General features: G+C 38.0%; 1 protein-coding gene across 2 annotated transcripts in view; it reads right to left on the bottom strand.

Annotated features, from left to right (window-relative positions):
* Positions 1–79: 79 nt before the first annotated feature.
* AMN1 (antagonist of mitotic exit network 1 homolog) overlaps positions 80–19,386 on the bottom strand; it is a 42,832-nt gene continuing 23,525 nt past the window's right edge. For both annotated transcript variants that reach the window (XM_059080896.2, XM_067008972.1), the window contains exons 6-7: positions 14,589–14,700; positions 80–1,743 (exon numbers count right to left, since the gene is read on the bottom strand). In XM_059080896.2, the coding sequence (XP_058936879.1) occupies positions 1,670–1,743; positions 14,589–14,700 (186 nt within the window). In that variant the 3' untranslated portion in view covers positions 80–1,669. The remainder of the gene's footprint in view (positions 1,744–14,588; positions 14,701–19,386) is intronic.

Here is a 19,386-nt window from a genome sequence, read left to right on the forward strand (position 1 = left end):
CCTTATGATGCCTCTTTATGGTTTACTAAGGAGCGATGACTTCCAATCTCTGTACATGTCACAGACCAGAAACTCGAAGTATGGGTATTACTTTTATTTATTTTCTTGTCTATTCATTCAACAAATATTTGGGTGCTTATTATGTACCAGACACTGTTCTAGGTATTGGAGATACAGCAGTGAAAAAAAGAGAAATAATTTCTGTCTTCATGAAGCTTATATACTAGGGTGGGGAGACAGATAATAAATAAAAAATAAAACATGTCAGATGGTGACAGATGGAAAGGCGAAAAATAGTTTAGGGTGACAGGTAAGGGTGACAGGGATAGGTAGGATAGAGATGGGAGACCCAAATTTTAAACAGAGTGCTGAGAAACAGCTAAGATAACTAGCAGTATTAAAAAAAAGATCAAGCTGCAAACTGCTTTAGGATGATAAATCCTTTATAGACTCTAAAAATCTGATACCTTAGATCTTGAAACTAGTTTCCCCCAAAGCGGAAAAAGCTATTGACTTGGTTAGGTGTTCAATATTAAATCTTACTGAATTTGTCTTTAGAAAAATTTCATAGATGGAACAGGCCTTACCCATTTTACACATATATACATATGTACTACCATTACAGTGGCAATATATGTTATCTACGCTATAAACATATCACATTGTAAAGTAGTTAATAGTAAGGACAAGAAGTAGAGTTGAATATGTAAACCCTTCCATCTAAACATATACAAGAAATCTACCATACCACACTTTCCCTGTTATTCACTACATCACAGTTAAAATAGGAAATCTTTAAGAAAGTCCCACTGAGACAGGCTTATGGCACAGGGAATATGCTGAATTTGGGGGTAGTTTAAGCACAGTATACTTCAGAGAATTTTGTGATTATAGAGAGTAATACATTTCATTTGAAAACTAAGACCTGTGTGTTTATTTCACAATGTGAAACCAGTAGAGCTTCAGGATACAAGCTCTGTGATGACATTTCGTGTTTACTCATTCTTACACATTCTTTTTTTTTTTTTCTTACACATTCTTGACTGCAGTTTTTAAGGATGAAAGTTTGTAGATGAATAGCATGTATTTGGGAAAAGTAGCCATACTCAGTAACATTCATATGCTGAATGGCTAAGGTATATGATTCCTGGATTATGACATTAAAACTATTATATTTCTTTGTTTCATTGAAATAATAAATTCTGTGAAGAAGTTACAGGCCTGATGTTCAGCTTTGCTTTTTGGCCAGTGGACATTTAAATAATTTGGAAGGTAGCAACCAAAAAATAGCTAGGAAGGTAATTATGCTTTTAGAAATACCTTCACTTAGAATTCTCCTAATGTTTATCCATATTGGTAAATTTCTCTTACAGCAGCTCAAAAATCTAGGTAGGAGAAGGACATTTCCAGGGAAAACAGGTAATTTAAAACTTTGCTGTTAAAGAAACGAACACAATACCCTCCCCAAATACATCAGAGGGCATGCTAGGATTGTCACTTCAAGAACAATCACTCCTCAAACAAACTTAGAAATAATAGCACTATTAAAATGTTTAAGAGCCTGGTTAACTTCAAAGCATAAATCATATTATTGGAAAGCCAATCTCTAGGTCATTGTTTCCCGGGAAAGTAGTATGAAGATCATAGCTTTGATAAGCTTCAATAAGCATCAGTATACAGTCCACGTCACTTGCTTTAGTTTGTTTGGGCCTACTAATTGCTCCAAGACTTCTCGTGAATGATCTACAAAAGAAAACAATGACAATATATTAATTCACAGTAATCAAAGATATTGAATGTGTCCTCATGTATAAACTGGGGATGATAATAACTATTATATCTCACAGGGTTATTTAAAGGATTAAATGAGATGATATATAAAGCATACTATAAGCTAAAAATACATTTAATTAGTGGTAACCATCACTATTATTAGCTGCAGTAAACATATCATAGTAATACTTGTAAAAAACAGGTATTTACTGTTTTCTCTGTAATTTCATCTTAATTTCACCAACCAGAGTGTAATAGGGTTAAAGTTTCTCAGGGTCCTGGCAGGAAGTGCATTACACACTAAACTAGGGTGCTTGAACAGGTTTTAACTACAAAGGAGTGATTAAAGAAAGCATGATTAAAGAAAGTCAACAGGTATGGTAAAACACCTCGGGAAGCTGCAACATGCCCATAAAGGTTAGGGGACAGAGTAGTTACTAGAACAGGACAACTTGACCTGTAGTTGAACATTTTTCCATGTCATATAATATTTATAAAACATGATTTTACATAGATAACTATTACATGAATTCCTTGTAATTTAACCAATCTGTATGACTGGACATTTAGATGGTTTTCAATTATTCACAATATATAGCAGTGATTTTAATATAGTTTACATATCTTTTGCAAAGTCAGTTTTATATCTTTTAATACTTTTAATGCTTTAATGCAAAAATACTGCTAAAATTTTATTACTTTAAAAATTATTCAGGAGTTTAATAAACTTGTTCCATAGATACAATCTATGTTGTATGTATAACATATCTCTCACCTAGTCTTGGGAAATTTCTAGTTTAGTCATTCTCAGACTTAAAGATTTTGTAGACCACTAGGAAAAAAGGCAGGCCCAACACATGGTTACTAAGTTTTATTTTAAGTAAAAGAAAAATAAGCCAAAACGTTAAAGATTTAGTGCAAGAAGGAGAACTAGAGAGTGTTTGGAAACAAGAAGTTATAGTTGTGAAAACAAAGGTTTACTTCAGCAGCTAATTTTTTTAAAAGCAGCTAAAAATATAACAAATGCAGTTTTCATTGTCATAAAAATATCAGTTATTATAGAGGAAGTATGTTATTACAGGAGATCTAGATTAAGGACAGGTTTCAAATAGGTTGAAAGTAAAAGGATGGAGAAAGATACATCATGCAGACAGCAACTGTAACAAAGCTGTAGTGGTTATACTAATAGAAGAGGGAGGAACACTTTCCAACTTATTCTATGAGGACAGTATTACCTTGACACCAAAGCCAGACAAAAACATCACATATACAAAAAACAACAGACCAATATTTCTTATGAATATGTACTCAAAAATCCTCAATAAAACACAAGCGAACCAAATATAGCAACACAGAAAGGGTTATAATGCCATGATCAACTGGGATTTACCCCAGGAATGAGGTTAGTTTAATATCTGGAAATCAATTAATATAGTACACTCTATTAGTTTCCTCTTGCTGCTGTAACAAATAACCACAACCTTAATGGCTTAAAACAACACACATTTATTACTGTACAGTTTTAAAGGTCAGAATTTCAAAATGGGTTTTACTGGGCTAAAAGCAGGTATTAGGAGCTTAGCATTCTTTTTGAAGGCTCTAGGGGAGAATCCGCCTCCCTGACTCTTCCAGCTTCTAAAGGCCACCACATTCCTTGAATTCCTCCATATTCAAAGTGAGCAACATTGGACAAAGTCTTTCTTATGCTGCCATCTCTATGGTTCTCCTTCTTCTGTCTCCCTCTTCTACTTTTTTTTTTTATCTTTTTTTTTTTTTTTTGGCGATACGCGGGCCTCTCACTGTTGTGGCCTCTCCTGTTGCGGAGCACAGGCTCCAGACGTGCAGGCTCAGCAGCCTAGCTGCTCTGCGACATGTGGGATCCTCCCAGACCGGGGCACGAACCCCTGTCCCCTGCATCAGCAGGCAGACTCTCAACCACTGTGCCACCAGGGAAGCCCCTCCTTCTTCTACTTTTAAAGACCCTTATGATTACATTGGGCCCACCTGGGTAATCCAGGATAATCTCCCTATTTTAAGGTCAATATACTTGTAGGTTCTGAGCATTAGAACATGGACATCTTTGGGTGGGGGCATTTTTCTGCCTATGGCACCCATATTAATAAAGGACAAAAATGACATGATCATTTCAATAGACACAGAAAAGGCATTTGATAAAATCCAACATTCATGATAAAAACATTCAACAAACCAGAAACAGAAAGGAACTTCCTCAACCTGATAAAAGGGCATCTATGAAAAACCCACCACTAACATCATCCTTAATGGTGAGAGACTAAGTATTTTTCCCCTAAGATCAGGAACAAAGGTAAGGATTTCTCCTTTTGCCACATCTATGCAACACTGCACTGGAGGTTCTAGCCATGGAAACTAGGGAAGAAAAAGAAAAGGCATTCATGTTGGAAAGGAAAAAGTAAAACTCTTTATTTGTAGTTAGGTAATATGGTACTAAGGAATCCACTAATAATTAGAACTAATAAATGAGTTCAGCAAGGTTGCAGGGCACAAGATCAATATACAAAAATCAATTTACTTCTACACAATAAACAATCCAAAAATTAAAAGCAGCTCTTTGCCCTTTTCCTGTTTGCCCATCTGGGTTCCCCTCGAACCTTAAAAGAACCTAATTAGGGTTTCCCTGGTGGCGCAGTGGTTGAGAGTCCGCCTGCCGATGCAGGGGACACGGGCTCGTGCCCCGGTCCGGGAAGATCCCACGTGCCGTGGAGCGGCTGGGCCCGTGAGCCATGGCCGCTGGGCCTGCGCGTCCGGAGCCTGTGCTCTGCAGTGGGAGAGGCCACAGCGGTGAGAAGCCCACGTACCGCAAAAAAAAAAAAAAAGATAAGAACCTAATTATAGGAATGAGATAACTAAGCAATTGAAACTAACTCCTGACTTATGCTCTCCTGAATGCACATCATGCCTTGTCTAACCTGTTGATTCTTTTCCTTTAAGCAGTTAAAAAAATGACTTGCTTTCTACCCCCAACAGCTCCCTTAGCAATCCTGCAGGCAGACCACACAGGCAAGGTTTTCTTCTCTCTGAAGAAAGAGTCAGTCAGTCTGCACTCAATGGAGAATGATGCAAAACCCAACCTCATGCCTCAATGATTGAATGAGATTCTTTCCCCCATTTTTCCATTTAAAAACTCTCATGGCTGAGCAGAATCTTTGGAGTTGGTCTTTGGACATGAGTTTACCATCTCCCCAGATTGTCAGCTTTTCTTTTTCTTTCTTCTTCTTCTTCTTTTTTTTTTTGTGGTACGCCGGCCTCTCACTGTTGTGGCCTCTCCCGTTGTGGAGCACAGGCTCCAGATGCACAGGCTCAGTGGCCATGGCTCATGGGCCCAGGCGCTACACGGCATGTGGGATCTTCCCGGACCGGGGCACGAACCCGTGTCCCCTGCATCGGCAGGCGGACTCTCAACCACTGCGCCACCAGGGAAGCCCTCTTCTTCTTATTTTTGGTCACATCGTGTGGCTTGCAGGATCTTAGTTCCCCGAGCAGGGATTGAACCCGGGTCCTTGGCAGTGAAAGCACAGAGTCCTAACCACTGGACCGCCAGGGAATCACCCCGGCTTTTCTGATTTAAGCACCTTTTTTTTTGTCTTTTCTTAATGGTAGTATCTTTTTATTTTTTCTATTATTTATTTATTTTTGGCTGTGTTGTTGGGTCTTTGTTGCTGCAGGCAGGCTTTCTCTAGTTGCAGTGAGAGGGGGCTACTCTTCCTTGTGGTGTGTGGGCTTTTCACTTAGGTGGCTTCTCTTTGTTGCAGAGCACAGGCTCTAGGTGCACGGGCTTCAGCAGTTGTGGCTCATGGACCCTAGAGCGCAGGCTCAGTAGTTGTGGCGCACGGGCTTAGTTGCTCTGCGGCATGTGGGATCTTCCCAGACCAGGGCTCGAACCCATGTCCCCTGCATTGGCAGGCAGATTCTTAACCACTGCGCCCCAGCGAAGTCCCAAAGCACCTTTCTTTTCTACTGACACTTGCCTCGAATTATTGGCATATTAGTGGCAAGCAGCCAAAGCTGGGTTCCGTTACAAAATGAAATTACCATCAAAAAGAATAAAATATTTAGGAATACATTTAACAAAAGAAGTGAAAAACTTATACTCTGAAAACTACAAAACATTGTTGAAAGAAATCAAAGAAGACCTAATAAATGGCAAGATGTCCATAGATCAGAAGACTTAGTATTAAGATGGCAGTACTCCCCAAACTGATCTACTGATTCAATGCAATCCCTAGCAAAATCCCAGCAAACTTTTTAAAAAGAAATTGACAAAACAATCCTAATATTTACATAGGAATTCAAGGGACCCAGAAGAGCCAACACAGTTTTGAAAAAGAACAAAATTGGAAACGTGTACTTCCCGATTTCACTTTAGCTGGTGCTTCTAAGACTATTTTGGCATCTTTACTAGTTATGAATACATTATCAAATATTATATGTAAATATTTGTTTTCTGACTATATTTGTCACTCTTCTGTAGGAATTTATTATTGCACATAAATAGAAAAACACTTTTCCTTTTAGTTGTGAGCATACAGTATATTTTTATGTAATTTTTAAAACTGGATGCTAGAGGGCAGTATTACATTACTCAAAGTCTCCTCAGGCAGCTTTTCTTTTCCCCATAAAAGTATAGAATATTTAGAGCAGTGAGTCAATAGTAGGAATATTTGATGCCTGTAAGTTTATTACGCTATAGCGAGAAACTGGGGGGGGTCTCTGAGTAGTTCGTATCTCTTGCCAGAATACTCTGTAGAAACTGTGGAGGAGGAAAAAGAATTTTCTCTTTACCCTTCTGAGTTCTTGGCTGAGATCCCCTCTGACCAAAGACAGATTAACAAGAGAAAAACAAGCAGAAGTTTATCAACAAGTATACTTCATGGATACATGGGAGATAACCCATGAAAAATGAGTAAACTCCCTGAGAGGGCCCAAGCCACCACCTTAAATACCATCTTCAGCTAAAGACAAAAGAAAGATTTGGGGGTTGTTGGGAGACCGGTTATGGGAAGTTACCAGGAAAAGCATAGTAAACAAGGGTAATGAAACCGGGCAGGACCCTGCTGGGCCTTCCTGGGTACAAGCCCCTCCATGGTTTCCACTTCCTGTCTGCAGAAAAAGCTTTCATCTCCTAGGCCTTCCCCATGTTCCAAAGAGCAGACTCAAACAGTTAATGATTAGAGAAGTAGAAAAATGTAGAAACAAAGAAAGCAGGCAAGCAAGAAAAGTAATAATAGCTTGAACAATAGAGTCACAGGACTCCTGGTTCCTCCTGAAGGGATAGAGATAACAATCTGACATATCTTTGAGTTGTTCTGCAGAAACTAGGACCCCACCCCACCCCCACCCCCAACCAGGTGAAGGATGTTGACTGCATGCTGACCACCAGCACACAGACCCCAGACTGACTGGAACGGGGAGACTGATGATTAAGATTCCCAGAACTATCACCCTGTTATTTCACCAACAACCAATCAGAAAAATGTCCACGAGCTGATCGCACACCCTGTGACCCTCATCCCTAACGTTGCCTTCAAAACCCTTGACTGAAAGCCATCAGGGAGTTCCAGTCTTTTGAGCATCAGCTGTCCTTTCTCCTTGCTTGCACCCTGCACCACAATCGTGTGTCAGTAGACTGGCTCTGCCGCACGTGGAGCGAGCAGACCTGATTTCGGTTTGGTAACAGTAAGAGTCACTATACAGATTTAAGTCAGTGCCTTCTCCACTGAGTATGATTCTGATTTAGAGGCACCCCTCCCTTCTTAGTACAGAGAGGGAGACACTTTACAAGTGGAGATTTCCTTTATAAATGTATGTTTTCCTTACAAAAGGGTAACTTGTACTGTTTTCAGAGCTCCTCCAGTGTCTGCTATTTCTCAAGAAAAATTAGCTTAAAATAATCCTTATGCCAAAGAAAAGAAGCATATTTGGGGGTGGCTTATTCTGCCACTTGCCAAAACACAGACTCTCAGGACTGAAAAAGACTCTAAAGGTCGTTTATACCAATCACACTACTGATGCTTGATGTCACTCTCCTACTTCCTTCCCTTTTCTACTAATAGTGAAACCACTTGACACCAAAGGCTTAGGAAATTGCTCTACTGGGGAAAGAAGTGGAAACTGTGGATTAGGTGACTTAGGTTTTTACTTCCAGTTCTACTATTAACTATTTCTAAGATTTGGGGCAAGCCACCTAAATTCATTGCATCTCTGTTCCCTTATCTTTAAAACAAGGGAGTTGTGTAGATGACTTCTAAGGAAGCTTTTACCATATTTCTAAAAATCTCTGACTGGGCTTCCCTGGTGGCGCAGTGGTCGAGAGTCTGCCTGCTGATGCAGGGGACACGGGTTCGAGCCCTGGTCTGGGAGGATCCCACATGCCGCGGAGCGGCTGGGCCCATGAGCCACAACTACTGAGCCTGCACGTCTGGAGCCTGTGCTCCGCAACAGTGAGAGGCCCGTGCACCGCGATGAAGAGGGGTCCCCGCTTGCCACAACTAGAGAAAGCCCTCGCACAGAAACGAAGACCCAACACAGCAAAAATAAATAAATCAATTAATAAACTCCTAGCCCCACATCTTCTTTAAAAAAATAAATATAAATATAAAAATCTCTGACTAATGTAGTTGGAGACCACTTTTTGAAAGAGATTCATTACGGGACCTTTTGGAGCCCCAAGAAAAAGAAGAAACTATGGGAAATATAAGTTAACAAACTTAAGTTTTTCAAATGATCAAGGAAAATGTAATTTAGACATTTTTATAGAATACGCAGTGAAAAAAGTGAGGCTGGACACATTTTTACCAACAATGATCAAGGTTCTAATGCTTCACTACGGTGGCATAAAGAAGTTTTGTAATTCTGGATTAGTAATGGATGAATAAATAATGATAAGGAAAGAGAATAATATAGGATTTAGAAAATAAAATATGTGAAATTTTAAAAGTAGCTGTCCTTGAAGCAAGGAATCAGCTTCAATTACAGGGAAACTCTGAAGCAAACCACTTGTCTCTTTGTGGTAAATCTTGACATATTTATTATCCAGGAATCTAAGTAAAGAACTTGCACTGTAAAGTAATCAAGCTGAAACAAATCCTCTGATATCCCTTAAATTTGAGTTGATTCAATCAAAGTGGCAGATTTCCTGTTGGGTTTTCCTGCCTTTCAATGTAAACATAAGGACTCTAGTGCTAATTGCTTTATTGCCCTTCTAAAACCTAAACTTAGATGACTGTGATTACTGTGAAACATGTCTAGATAATGATAGAAACTGAAATGCATGTCCATTATAGGAGATTAACAAAACTGTGTGAGTTGAAATTACTGAAAATCATTGCAGACATAATTGAAATTAAAATAATTTAATACATTTAAAAAGTATTTTGTTTCCATAACGTCTATGGTCTATAGTATTTTAAATAGCAGCTTAGTTTTTTTGTCTCTTCTGCAGAAATAAAATCAGAGTGCTTCTAACAGTTTCAAGACTTAATTTATAATGTGGAGTTTTGCTTATAGTCTGATTGTAATGTTAAGAAATTTTATAAAAACTTACAAATACAGTGGAGAAGATAAACCCTATTAATTCAGGGAATCTGATGAGTAACTACAGTTGACACTGCCAATTTGGGGGTCAGGTTGCTTTGAGGATAACATAACACTAGAATTGCACAAACATATGATATACATACATTCTTTTTATAGAATATGTATCGTTATTGTCTTATCTAGCCAGATGTGAGCAATCACATGAATACGTAAGAGGAAACACAGAAGGTGTCATGAAAGAAGAAAGAACATTTATCAGGCAAAAAAAAAAAGCATTTGTCTTCTCTGGAGAAAAAGAAATTAACAAATAAATGTAAGATGAATATATTAGCCCACTTTATTTTCATTCAATGACGGTAGCAAAAATATACAATGGTAGGTGCTGACGGGAAAGCGGGAAGAGTAGAGATGATCTGGGTAGTTGAAAAACTTCACCTTTTTTTCTCTTTAAGAACCTTTATTGGTAAAAGCCATTGTATGTGAACCCTTATATTATCAGATCACCCAACTGTATGACTGACAATTATATGTAAGGAAAAGCTGAGGTCCATAGAAGTTAAGTTATTCAATGTTTTGGAGACTAGGGATTGGTGCTCATTTCACTTTATCTTGAGATTTTTGTTTAATCTTAGCACTGTTATTAGAAACTATGTCACAATGGACAAATACCACTTCAGTTTCTCACTTTCCTCTTCTGTGAAAGGAGGGATCAAAATAATAATATATGAATTATTCTGTGTTAAAAAAATATGTGGGAGGGCTTCCCTGGTGGCGCAGTGGTTGAGAATCCGCCTGCCGATTCAGGGGACACGGGTTCGTGCCCCGGTCCGGGAAGATCCCACGTGCCGCGGAGCGGCTGGGCCCGTGAGCCACGGCCGCTGAGCCTGCGCGTCCGGAGCCTGTGCTCCACAACGGGAGAGGCCACAGCGGTGAGAGGCCTGTGTACAGAAAAAAAAAAAAAAAATGTGGGAAATGCTTGGGTGGGGGAGCAAAACGTGCCACCCCAAAATGTCTCTTTGGCATGAGGATTATTTCAAGCTGATAACAATCAAGGCCCAAATGACTCAAGAAGAAATTCTGACCTTCCCCTTACTGCCTAAAAGTATAGATCAAGTTATCGCCAGAGGTTGTGTGCAAAGAATATGGGCTAGGTGTGGTGGTGGAAACTCAGCAGGGCCTAGAGATGAGAGTCCCTTTATGGTGCAATTGCGCTGCATGGCCCAACAAATATTTGTTTACCAAACATTTGCTTTTTCATCTTTCATGTGAATTGCCTTCCTCCCCTTTGAAGTCTCAAACCTCTACCCCCAACATCCTCTTTAGCTGCTGAAAATGTTATTTAAGGTGAGGGTTCCAGCCATTTTGGTGAGTTACTCAGTTCTCCTGGGTCTCTTCCATGTATACACGTTATTCAACTTTGTTTGATTTTCGCCTCTTAATCTGCCTCCTGTCGATTTAATTCTTAGACCGGCCTGAAGAACCGAAAAGGGTAGAGGAAAACGCCTAACTCCCTGGCACTTAGATAAAAACAGTTAAGTTTATTAGCAGTAGTATTTCTCAGAGCCTTTGAGAAATTAATATTCATTATAGTGGTACGTTGCATTTCCCAAACATTTGGACATATAAACATATTTTGTTTTATGCTTTATCCCTTGATGTCTTCTAGGACACCATACCATATAACTGTCGTTAGTGAGATCAAGGGATTGTGGGGCAGAGCAAGGAAAAAGATACGACCACCAGGTGGCAGTAGCACACAACGAGCTTTAATTGGGCAGCACTTTGATCGGTTTGCATGGAAGGGGCGTCCCTCACAACAGAAGGACTTCCACTTACTCAGAAAGGGAGTAAGGTAAGGGAATTCCCAGAAGACTGAGCTGAGGAGGGGGGTTATGTAGCTGTAGCTCAGCAGCAAGATGGCTGGTAAATTCAGTATTCTGAGCCATTATGTGGATGCGGAAAGATTTAGTGGGATTAAGCTTTCCTAGTATCTATAATCATACCAGCTAGGCATTTCTCTTGAATTCACCAACTGATAATACATCTTTGGTTTCCAGGGATCTCAGTAATTATATAATTTATCTCAAAAGTCTTCTGCTTTAAAAATCAGACTAATCACTGCAACATATTTTCCCGACTTCAAAATTCATACTTGTTAGTCATTTCTATATTGATACAGGCACCTTTAAGCATTTTATTATTGGCCTTGTTGTACTCAAATTTTAAGTTTTTGGTTGTTCCTTCTAAAGATTTCATTACCTATAGGGTCTTTGATGATTGTTTTAAGCAGTCTGCCTAAGGGTAAGTTTTTCTGGTTGACTGTCTGTATAGTTTGTCTTCACTTCTATTAAAAGTAGAGGGAAAATGCCAAATTAACTACTTCTAAATTGTAATCAGAAAGATAATCAAGATAAAATTAGCAAAGGCTGAGTTTATAACATGTTATGTAGCCAAGTTATCCTGCGACAAATATAACAGAACATTAAAACATTATTTCAGCTAAGGTTCTAGGACTAGAGGTACCACCTGCTCTCTCATTCCAAAATGAGATACCAGACTTGTACCTGACTTGCAAATGCTTGGCTGAAAACTCATTTTGGAATCCATGGTGCCTCATCCATTCAAAGATATAAAAGTGTTAAAGTGGAAAGTGATGGAAAACTGGAAATTGAAGAAAGGTAAGACAGTTGTAGAAAGAGGGTTGCAGGTGCTTGCTCTTGCCTTCAAGCCTAGTGAGAGGGGGCTCTAAGGAGATCAGCTGGAGAATCTGATTTGTCCCTTGGAGCTTGGGAGACACATTACACTAATATCAGACCTAAGAAAACTAAAAAGCAAACGGCTGTGGTAAGAGTCCATGTGGTTAAAGAGAGGACTGAAGTTGGGAAATAACCTGCACTCTTACTGTCTACAGTATTGTGTTTCCTGTGGACAGATGTGGGCTGGCATGGGTTGCCTTGTAGTTTGCTCATGAAAGCAACTTGGATGGTCTAGGAAACCTCAACAGAAAGAGACTGAAGGTGTACTGCCAGCTGCCTGGATGCAGAGGAACAAAATGCTAGCTACTAGCCAGAAGAGACACATTTGCTTGAATCAAGAGAACTGCAGACATAGGAGATATATGCAGTGATGAGGGGAGTGGCGGAAAGTAGACCCTGAAGAAGATCAAAAGTGCCCCACTTTTGAGGGAGTACGCATCAGGATCAGCTCACCCACGGAGCCCTCAGTGCTGCCACTAGGTCCCAGTGGTAGTAGTCAAGTTGGACTTTTCTTCCCCTTCCCTTCCCTTCTGTGCACTGCAGTCCCACCCTGTACTGACATTGATGGGGTCAGAAACCATGGTGGGCAAGCTGGGAAAGGAAGAAGAGAAGCGCGAGGTAAAACAGAGAATCTAACAACGTCCCCTTACCCACAGCAGCCTTTCCACCTAAGCAAACTTGAGTTGACTGGAGGAGCAAAAAGCTTTAATTTGTACTTGTTTGGAGTATTACATGGGTCTAAGACGTTTTAATTACTGAAATGAGAGGGTTTCAGTGATATGAAATGACAAAGACTTTTAACTATCTGAGAATGATAAGAAAAGTCAGTGGCACATGTCGGAGATTTTCATTTGGCTTTGGGAAAAATTAGGCCCTTTAGAGCAAATTTGTAATTAATATAGTGTGAGGAAAATGGAGTCACTTTATGAGTACCACTTTCTTGTTCAATGTGTTGATTAAATAGCTCAGTGAGTAGATTTACATACTTGTAGTTCGTATTCTGAAAAGACCTATTATCAAAAATTGCTGTTATTACATTTCACATATTGTGGTCTCCTCCACCTTACAATAATAGCCTACTTGTTAGAATATAATTTTCTGCCTTGTTTGATGACCAGAGAGCCTCTGCCTGCCTTCTCATAACCCCCAGAATAGTGTTCACATGTACCGATTCCCTGTGCTCAGTCACATGAATTTTTCTGGTTCTAAATTATTTTTTAAAAATTATGATTACTAATTTTTAATGGGTAAAATCATTCACATGATACAAAATTCAAAAGGACAAACGGGTATATGGTGAAAGCTTTTTCCTAGTCTTGTTTCTCCACAAACTTCCCTAGAGGTACCCACTGGTAACAGTTTCTAACGTCACTTTTGGCTTTAGTGCTCTGAGAGATGTCTGCCTAAAATAAGATTTAGTCTTCATTACAGATGTCACTGATAACCAAATATAACCCATTACAGGCTTAGTTTAGATTGGCAGTTCAAACACGAGAAAAACCAGAAGATGTCAAAAGGACTTCTAGGATAGTAACTATTAGACTGTAATTAGGAAAAAGAGCTGGAAGGGCTGGGCATAAGTACTGACTCACACGTAAGATCCTGGTTATACTGTGGTATGGGACCCATTGTAGGGGTGATGTGAAAGGGGTATTATGGCTCTTATACAAGCCAAAAGGGCTGTGACTACTTAGTGAAGTACCATATTAGCCAAATGATTCTGAATCTCAGTGGCTACAGCTCGATGAGATTACAGTTAACAGGTCATTTATGGGGCTTCCCTGGTGGCGCGGTGGTTAAGAATCCACCTGCCAATGCAGGGGACATGGGTTCAAGCCCTGGTCCAGGAAGATCCCACATGCTGCAGAGCAACTATGCCCGTGCACCACAACTATTGAGCCTGTGCTCTAGAGCCCGCGTGCCACAACTACTGAAACCCGCGCTCCTAGAGCCCATGCTCCATAACAAGAGAAGTCACCACAATGAGAAGCCCACACACCGCAATCAAGAGTAGCCAGCCCCTGCTCACCACAACTAAAGAAAGCCCGTGTGCATCAACAAAGACCCAACACAGACATAAATAAATAAATTAATTTTTTTTAAAAACAGGTCATTTAGCATATTTGAAAGATGTAATATTATAAACTTGACTTGATAAAGCATAATGTTTAATATCATGACCACTACCACTGCCACCATCCTCCTCCTCAAGGCAGTTAACATTTACTGAGCATTTGCCGTCACCACCATCACCATCACCATCACCATCATGACTTAACATTTACTGAGCCCTCACTATGTGCTAGGCACCACATGAAGTCTTGTCAGATAGTCATCATGACCAAGTTTATGAGGTAGATACTGTCATTATACGCACTTAATGTGAGGAAACTGAATAATGGAATGGGTTAAGTAATTTACTCAAGGTCACACAGTTATTAAAAGGTGAAACCAAGATTTGAACCCAAGCAGCCTCATACTAACCTGTTACCAGGGGGCATCCATGGAAGAGTAATATACATATCTGAGGACAGCAAGTAAGGACAGCTTCTACAGCCTCATCAGTCAGATTCACACAATATCCCATATGAATCTCCTATTCAAAAATAAAGAAGGTATAATCAAAAGAAAAAAAATAGGACAATAATAACAGGGTGAAAAAGCTTGGGAAATATTGTACTCTGATAACAAAAACCCCAAATATCTACTTGCAAGAAAAACTCTATAGAAAGGACCAGTGAAAGTCTGTAATAATTTGGAAGGTATAGCAGCTTTAAGAGTTAAATGCCCAACCACTTTATAAGGCAATTTGGCAGTATCTATTAAAACTGACAATAAGTATGCCCCAGAACCCAGCAATTCCAACTGCAGATGTCCACTATATAGAGAGAAACTCTTGTACATGTGTGTAAGGGAACAACTTATAAATAATGCCAACTGCAATATTATCTGTAATAGTAAAGAAGTGGAGACTGGGTAAATAAATGGTGGTTCATTAATATATTGTAATAAGATAAAACAGTTACAATGAAAAATATCTATTTGTATTAATAGACATAAATCTTAAACATAATGTTAGTTCAGACACTTTAGAAAACAGTATGGTAGCATCTTACAAAGCTAAACATGTACTCAACTATATGACCCAGCAATTTCATTCTAGGTGTTTACCCCCCCAAGATGAAACCATATGTCTACACAAAGACTTGTATGCAAATGTCCATAGCAGTATTTATAATAGTCCAAAATTGGAACAACCTGAATGTCCATCAAATGGTGAATGTATGAACAAACTGTGTCATATTCCAGACTATGAAATACTACTCAGCAAAAAAAAGGAATGAAATATTAACATGTGCAGCAACATGGGTGAATCCCAAAAACATTATGCCAAGTGAAAGAAGTAAAAGAAAAAAGTAAAAAACCAAAAGATAATTTACTGCATGATTCCATTCATATAAAAGCATAGAAAAGTCAAAAAACTATACTGACAAAATCAGTGGTTGCTTGGGAGAGGGCCACAGCAGGGCACTGACTGCAAAGGGATGGGAGAAAACCTCTTAGGGTGATAGAAATATTCTATACTTAACTGTGGTCGTGGTTACAAGGCTGTATAACAATTATCAAAATTCATCACACTGTACACTTAAAATAGGCGAGTTTTATTGTATGTAAATTAAGCCTCAATAAAGCTTGAAAAAATTTTAAAACAATTTTGAATAAAAAAGCAAATTGTAAAACAACACACACACTATGAAACTATTATGTGCTATTTAAAAACATATAAAACAATACAATATCTTATTTATGGATATATACACACATACACACACATATGCATAGAGAGAGAGATGAAGTATCCAAATATGGAAGGAAAGATACACAGAAGAGTGGTTACCTCTGAAGGAAGAAAGGGGGAATATATGAGGGGAGGGAGCTTTAGATATAACATATAATAATTTTTTAAAAAAGAACTGGAACAAATGCAGAAAATGTTAAAATTCAAGTGGTTGGTCCACAGGTCTCTGTTATATTACTTTCTATACTTTTTCATGTTATTTGAAACATTATCTACCTTTTGTTTAATGTTCTAATTCAGAACCCTTTTGCATTGCTGGTGAGAATGTAAAAGGGTACAGTTGCTATGGAAACAGTATGGCAGTTTCTCAAACAATTATACACAGAATTAGCATATGATCTAGCTATTTCACTTCTAGGGATATACCTAAAAGAATCGAAAGCAGGGATCTGTACACCTATGTTCACAGCAGCAGTATTCACAATGGCCAATAGGTGGAAACATATCAATGGATGAATGGGTTAAAAAAAAATGTGATTATAATGGGCAAATTCATAAAGACAGAAGATAGAACAGAGGTTGCCAGAGGCTGGGGGAGAAGATAATGGGGAGTTATTGTGTAAAGGGTAAAGAGTTTTCAATTTGGGATGATGAAAAAGTGATGGTGATGGCTGTACAATGATGTGAATGTACTTAATTCCACTGAATTGTACACTAAAAATGGTTAAAACAGCAATTTTTATGTATATTTGCCCACATTAAAAAAATTTAACAATTCTGGAAGTAAGATTCATGTGGTAATTGATATGTATACTTATGGTAATATCAACTTTTCAGGAGAAAAGAAATACTATGTTGGTGTACATATTATAATTAATCATATCTTAGAAATAAAGAAAACTTGAATATATTGAAAACTCATAAAAATTGAGGCAGAAAGTATTGTATATTATACATGGGCAAAGGCATCCTATGATATGAATTGGCAAAAGCTACAGACAATGAAATAACAACTGAGAACAACTGATGGAAGGAACAGTGTTCAAGTCAGGTTTCATCTAAAATATATTAAAAGAAAGAAAATACTCAACTCTGGCAAATTGGGGTCCTAACAAAAACTGTGAATTCCCAACATAACCTTTATGGGAAACAATTTAGCAATATGAATTTGGGACCATTAAAAAAAGAATTCATAACTATTGATCCACTTGTTTCACTTTGGAGAGTTCATTAGAGCAATGGAAGAAAAAAGTGATATGTCCTGACACATGAATATTTCCAGTAGCTAAAAGCTGTAAATAATCTGATTTACCAACATTAGAAAAATGATTAAAGGAAAGTGATACATAACATGGACAGCTTTTGTTCTCTGATATGCCAGTGCCTAGAACATAGCAGATACTCAATAAATATGTTTAATAAATGAATAATTTTATACAGCAAATTAAACTTTCAATCATGAAGACTATAGAAAACTATAAAATGACTGTAATATGAAGTTAAGAATATGATAACATTTATTAGGTGCTACCATATGTCTGGAACTGAGTCAAAGCTGGGGATAAAATGATGACAAGTGATGAACAAAATGGTCCATGCTCACTGAGAACTCAGATCAACAGATTTCAGAGGCAATCCTGACATTCAACAAACGCTGTAGCATACGTTTGTACTAAATGTCAATCTTTAGCAGACAGAGGTCCTTAGACTTTTAATCAAATTTATTTTCAAATTATAAACTATTTAGCAACATTGGTAATTTAATTTTCCAGAACTGAACAAATTAAAAGCAACAGATTAAAACAGGGTATCTAATAAATAGCAGGCATACATGTTACCCAAAGGAGAAGAATCAGTGAAAAAGATGAAGACATTTGTACTTCCGTTTCAGTCAGAAATTGTGGTTAGAAGGATGCTATGAGCCAGAGGTTAAAATATATTCCTTTAAGGAAGGAATTAAGTTCTAACAAATTAGAAAGATTTCCATTAAAATGTTTTGGCACTTACAGAAATAAGCTTTGGAAAACTGAAAAAGTGAAAGATTCAATGACACTACAATGACCAGCACACGGGTTACTGGATTTTTTCCTAAGTCTGCTTAGGTTGGTGCTCCTAATTTTATAAAGCTGACGTAAATGTGTAGGTATATTTCCTACCACCGCATAACAACTAATTTCCTGGTCGTTTTATTAGGAAGTGATAAACTAGGTTAACTGTTTGAGAACTTTGTTAAAAACGATGGAGACTAACACACCACTGTAAAGCAACTCTACTCCAATAAAGATGTTTAAAAAAAATGAGGGTGGCCATAGGATAGTGTAAAAATTGAGTAACCTAATGAATGTTAGGCAGCAGCATGGAGGCTAGAATGTAGTAAGTGCTCAACAAATGTTGGTATTTAAAACAGTAAAAATTATGGCAGTTATTGTCCCTACAGTTAGAATGCAATTTGGAACTTCATATTTTAAAGAAAGGAATTTCTTAATTAAAAGATTTGTAAAAATATATACGCTCTTTTATATACACACATACACATACATACATAAATACAAGCAGGATGCAAATATATAAATATCACCAAAAAAACTCTTTCAGCATTCAATCAAGCAGAAATATTTTGGCAAAAACATGGCACCGCCACTCTATTATAATAGTGATTACTAACTTTTATAATTCATTTATAGCCAGCTTACTTCCAAGAAGGATTTGATGTGACTTATTGTTGACAAGCACAGCTATATTAATTATGAGTAAAAACAAAATAAAACACTGTAAACTGAAAAAGGAAAAAAACAAAATCTTGGGACAAAAGCCTTCTTAATATTTAGAAGTAGGTTACAGGTGTCACGTCGGTCATTGAATACAAAGGCTGAACACTAATTTAAGATCTTTTTAAACAGCTGCACAATGTGGCTTCTGGAGAGGAAAAACCTTTTCTCTATCCTCTTATGTGTGTCTTTGGAAGCCTTCGAATTAAACTGACAGGAAGATTAGCAAGAGAAAAGACCAAGTTTATTCACAAGTTCACAAAGAAAGTGGCCCAAAGAAATGGCTAGAATTTAGAGTTTATATACCCATCTTAATAGGGGAAGTGGAAGGGGAGAAAGGACACTCAGAAAAACAGGTGGCTTTTTAGGGAAAACGAAATGACCCTCAGGAGAATAGATGGGACTTAAGGATAATCTTGTGACCATGTTTATTTAGTGCAATTTGTCATCTGACTTCCTCATGTATGAGATGTCTACCTTCAAGGGGGTTTAAGGCAGTTGAATTCTTTTGGAAGCGTCTGCTTTTAGGCAGATGGGGGAAGGTAGGGTTTCAGACAAAGTCTTTTCTTTTTAACCTTGCTGTCTCTCAGACACCTTCAGATCAAAATAATTTTTATGCCACAGTGGTATATAGTCTGGATCCCTTCACGGATTCAGAAAAAGGTGATGGCAAGAGAATAAATATGATGTCAAGAAAAATACACTGGCAACAGAA

Source organism: Kogia breviceps, chromosome 12 (assembly GCF_026419965.1).
Source record: "Kogia breviceps isolate mKogBre1 chromosome 12, mKogBre1 haplotype 1, whole genome shotgun sequence".
NCBI lineage: Eukaryota > Metazoa > Chordata > Mammalia > Artiodactyla > Physeteridae > Kogia > Kogia breviceps.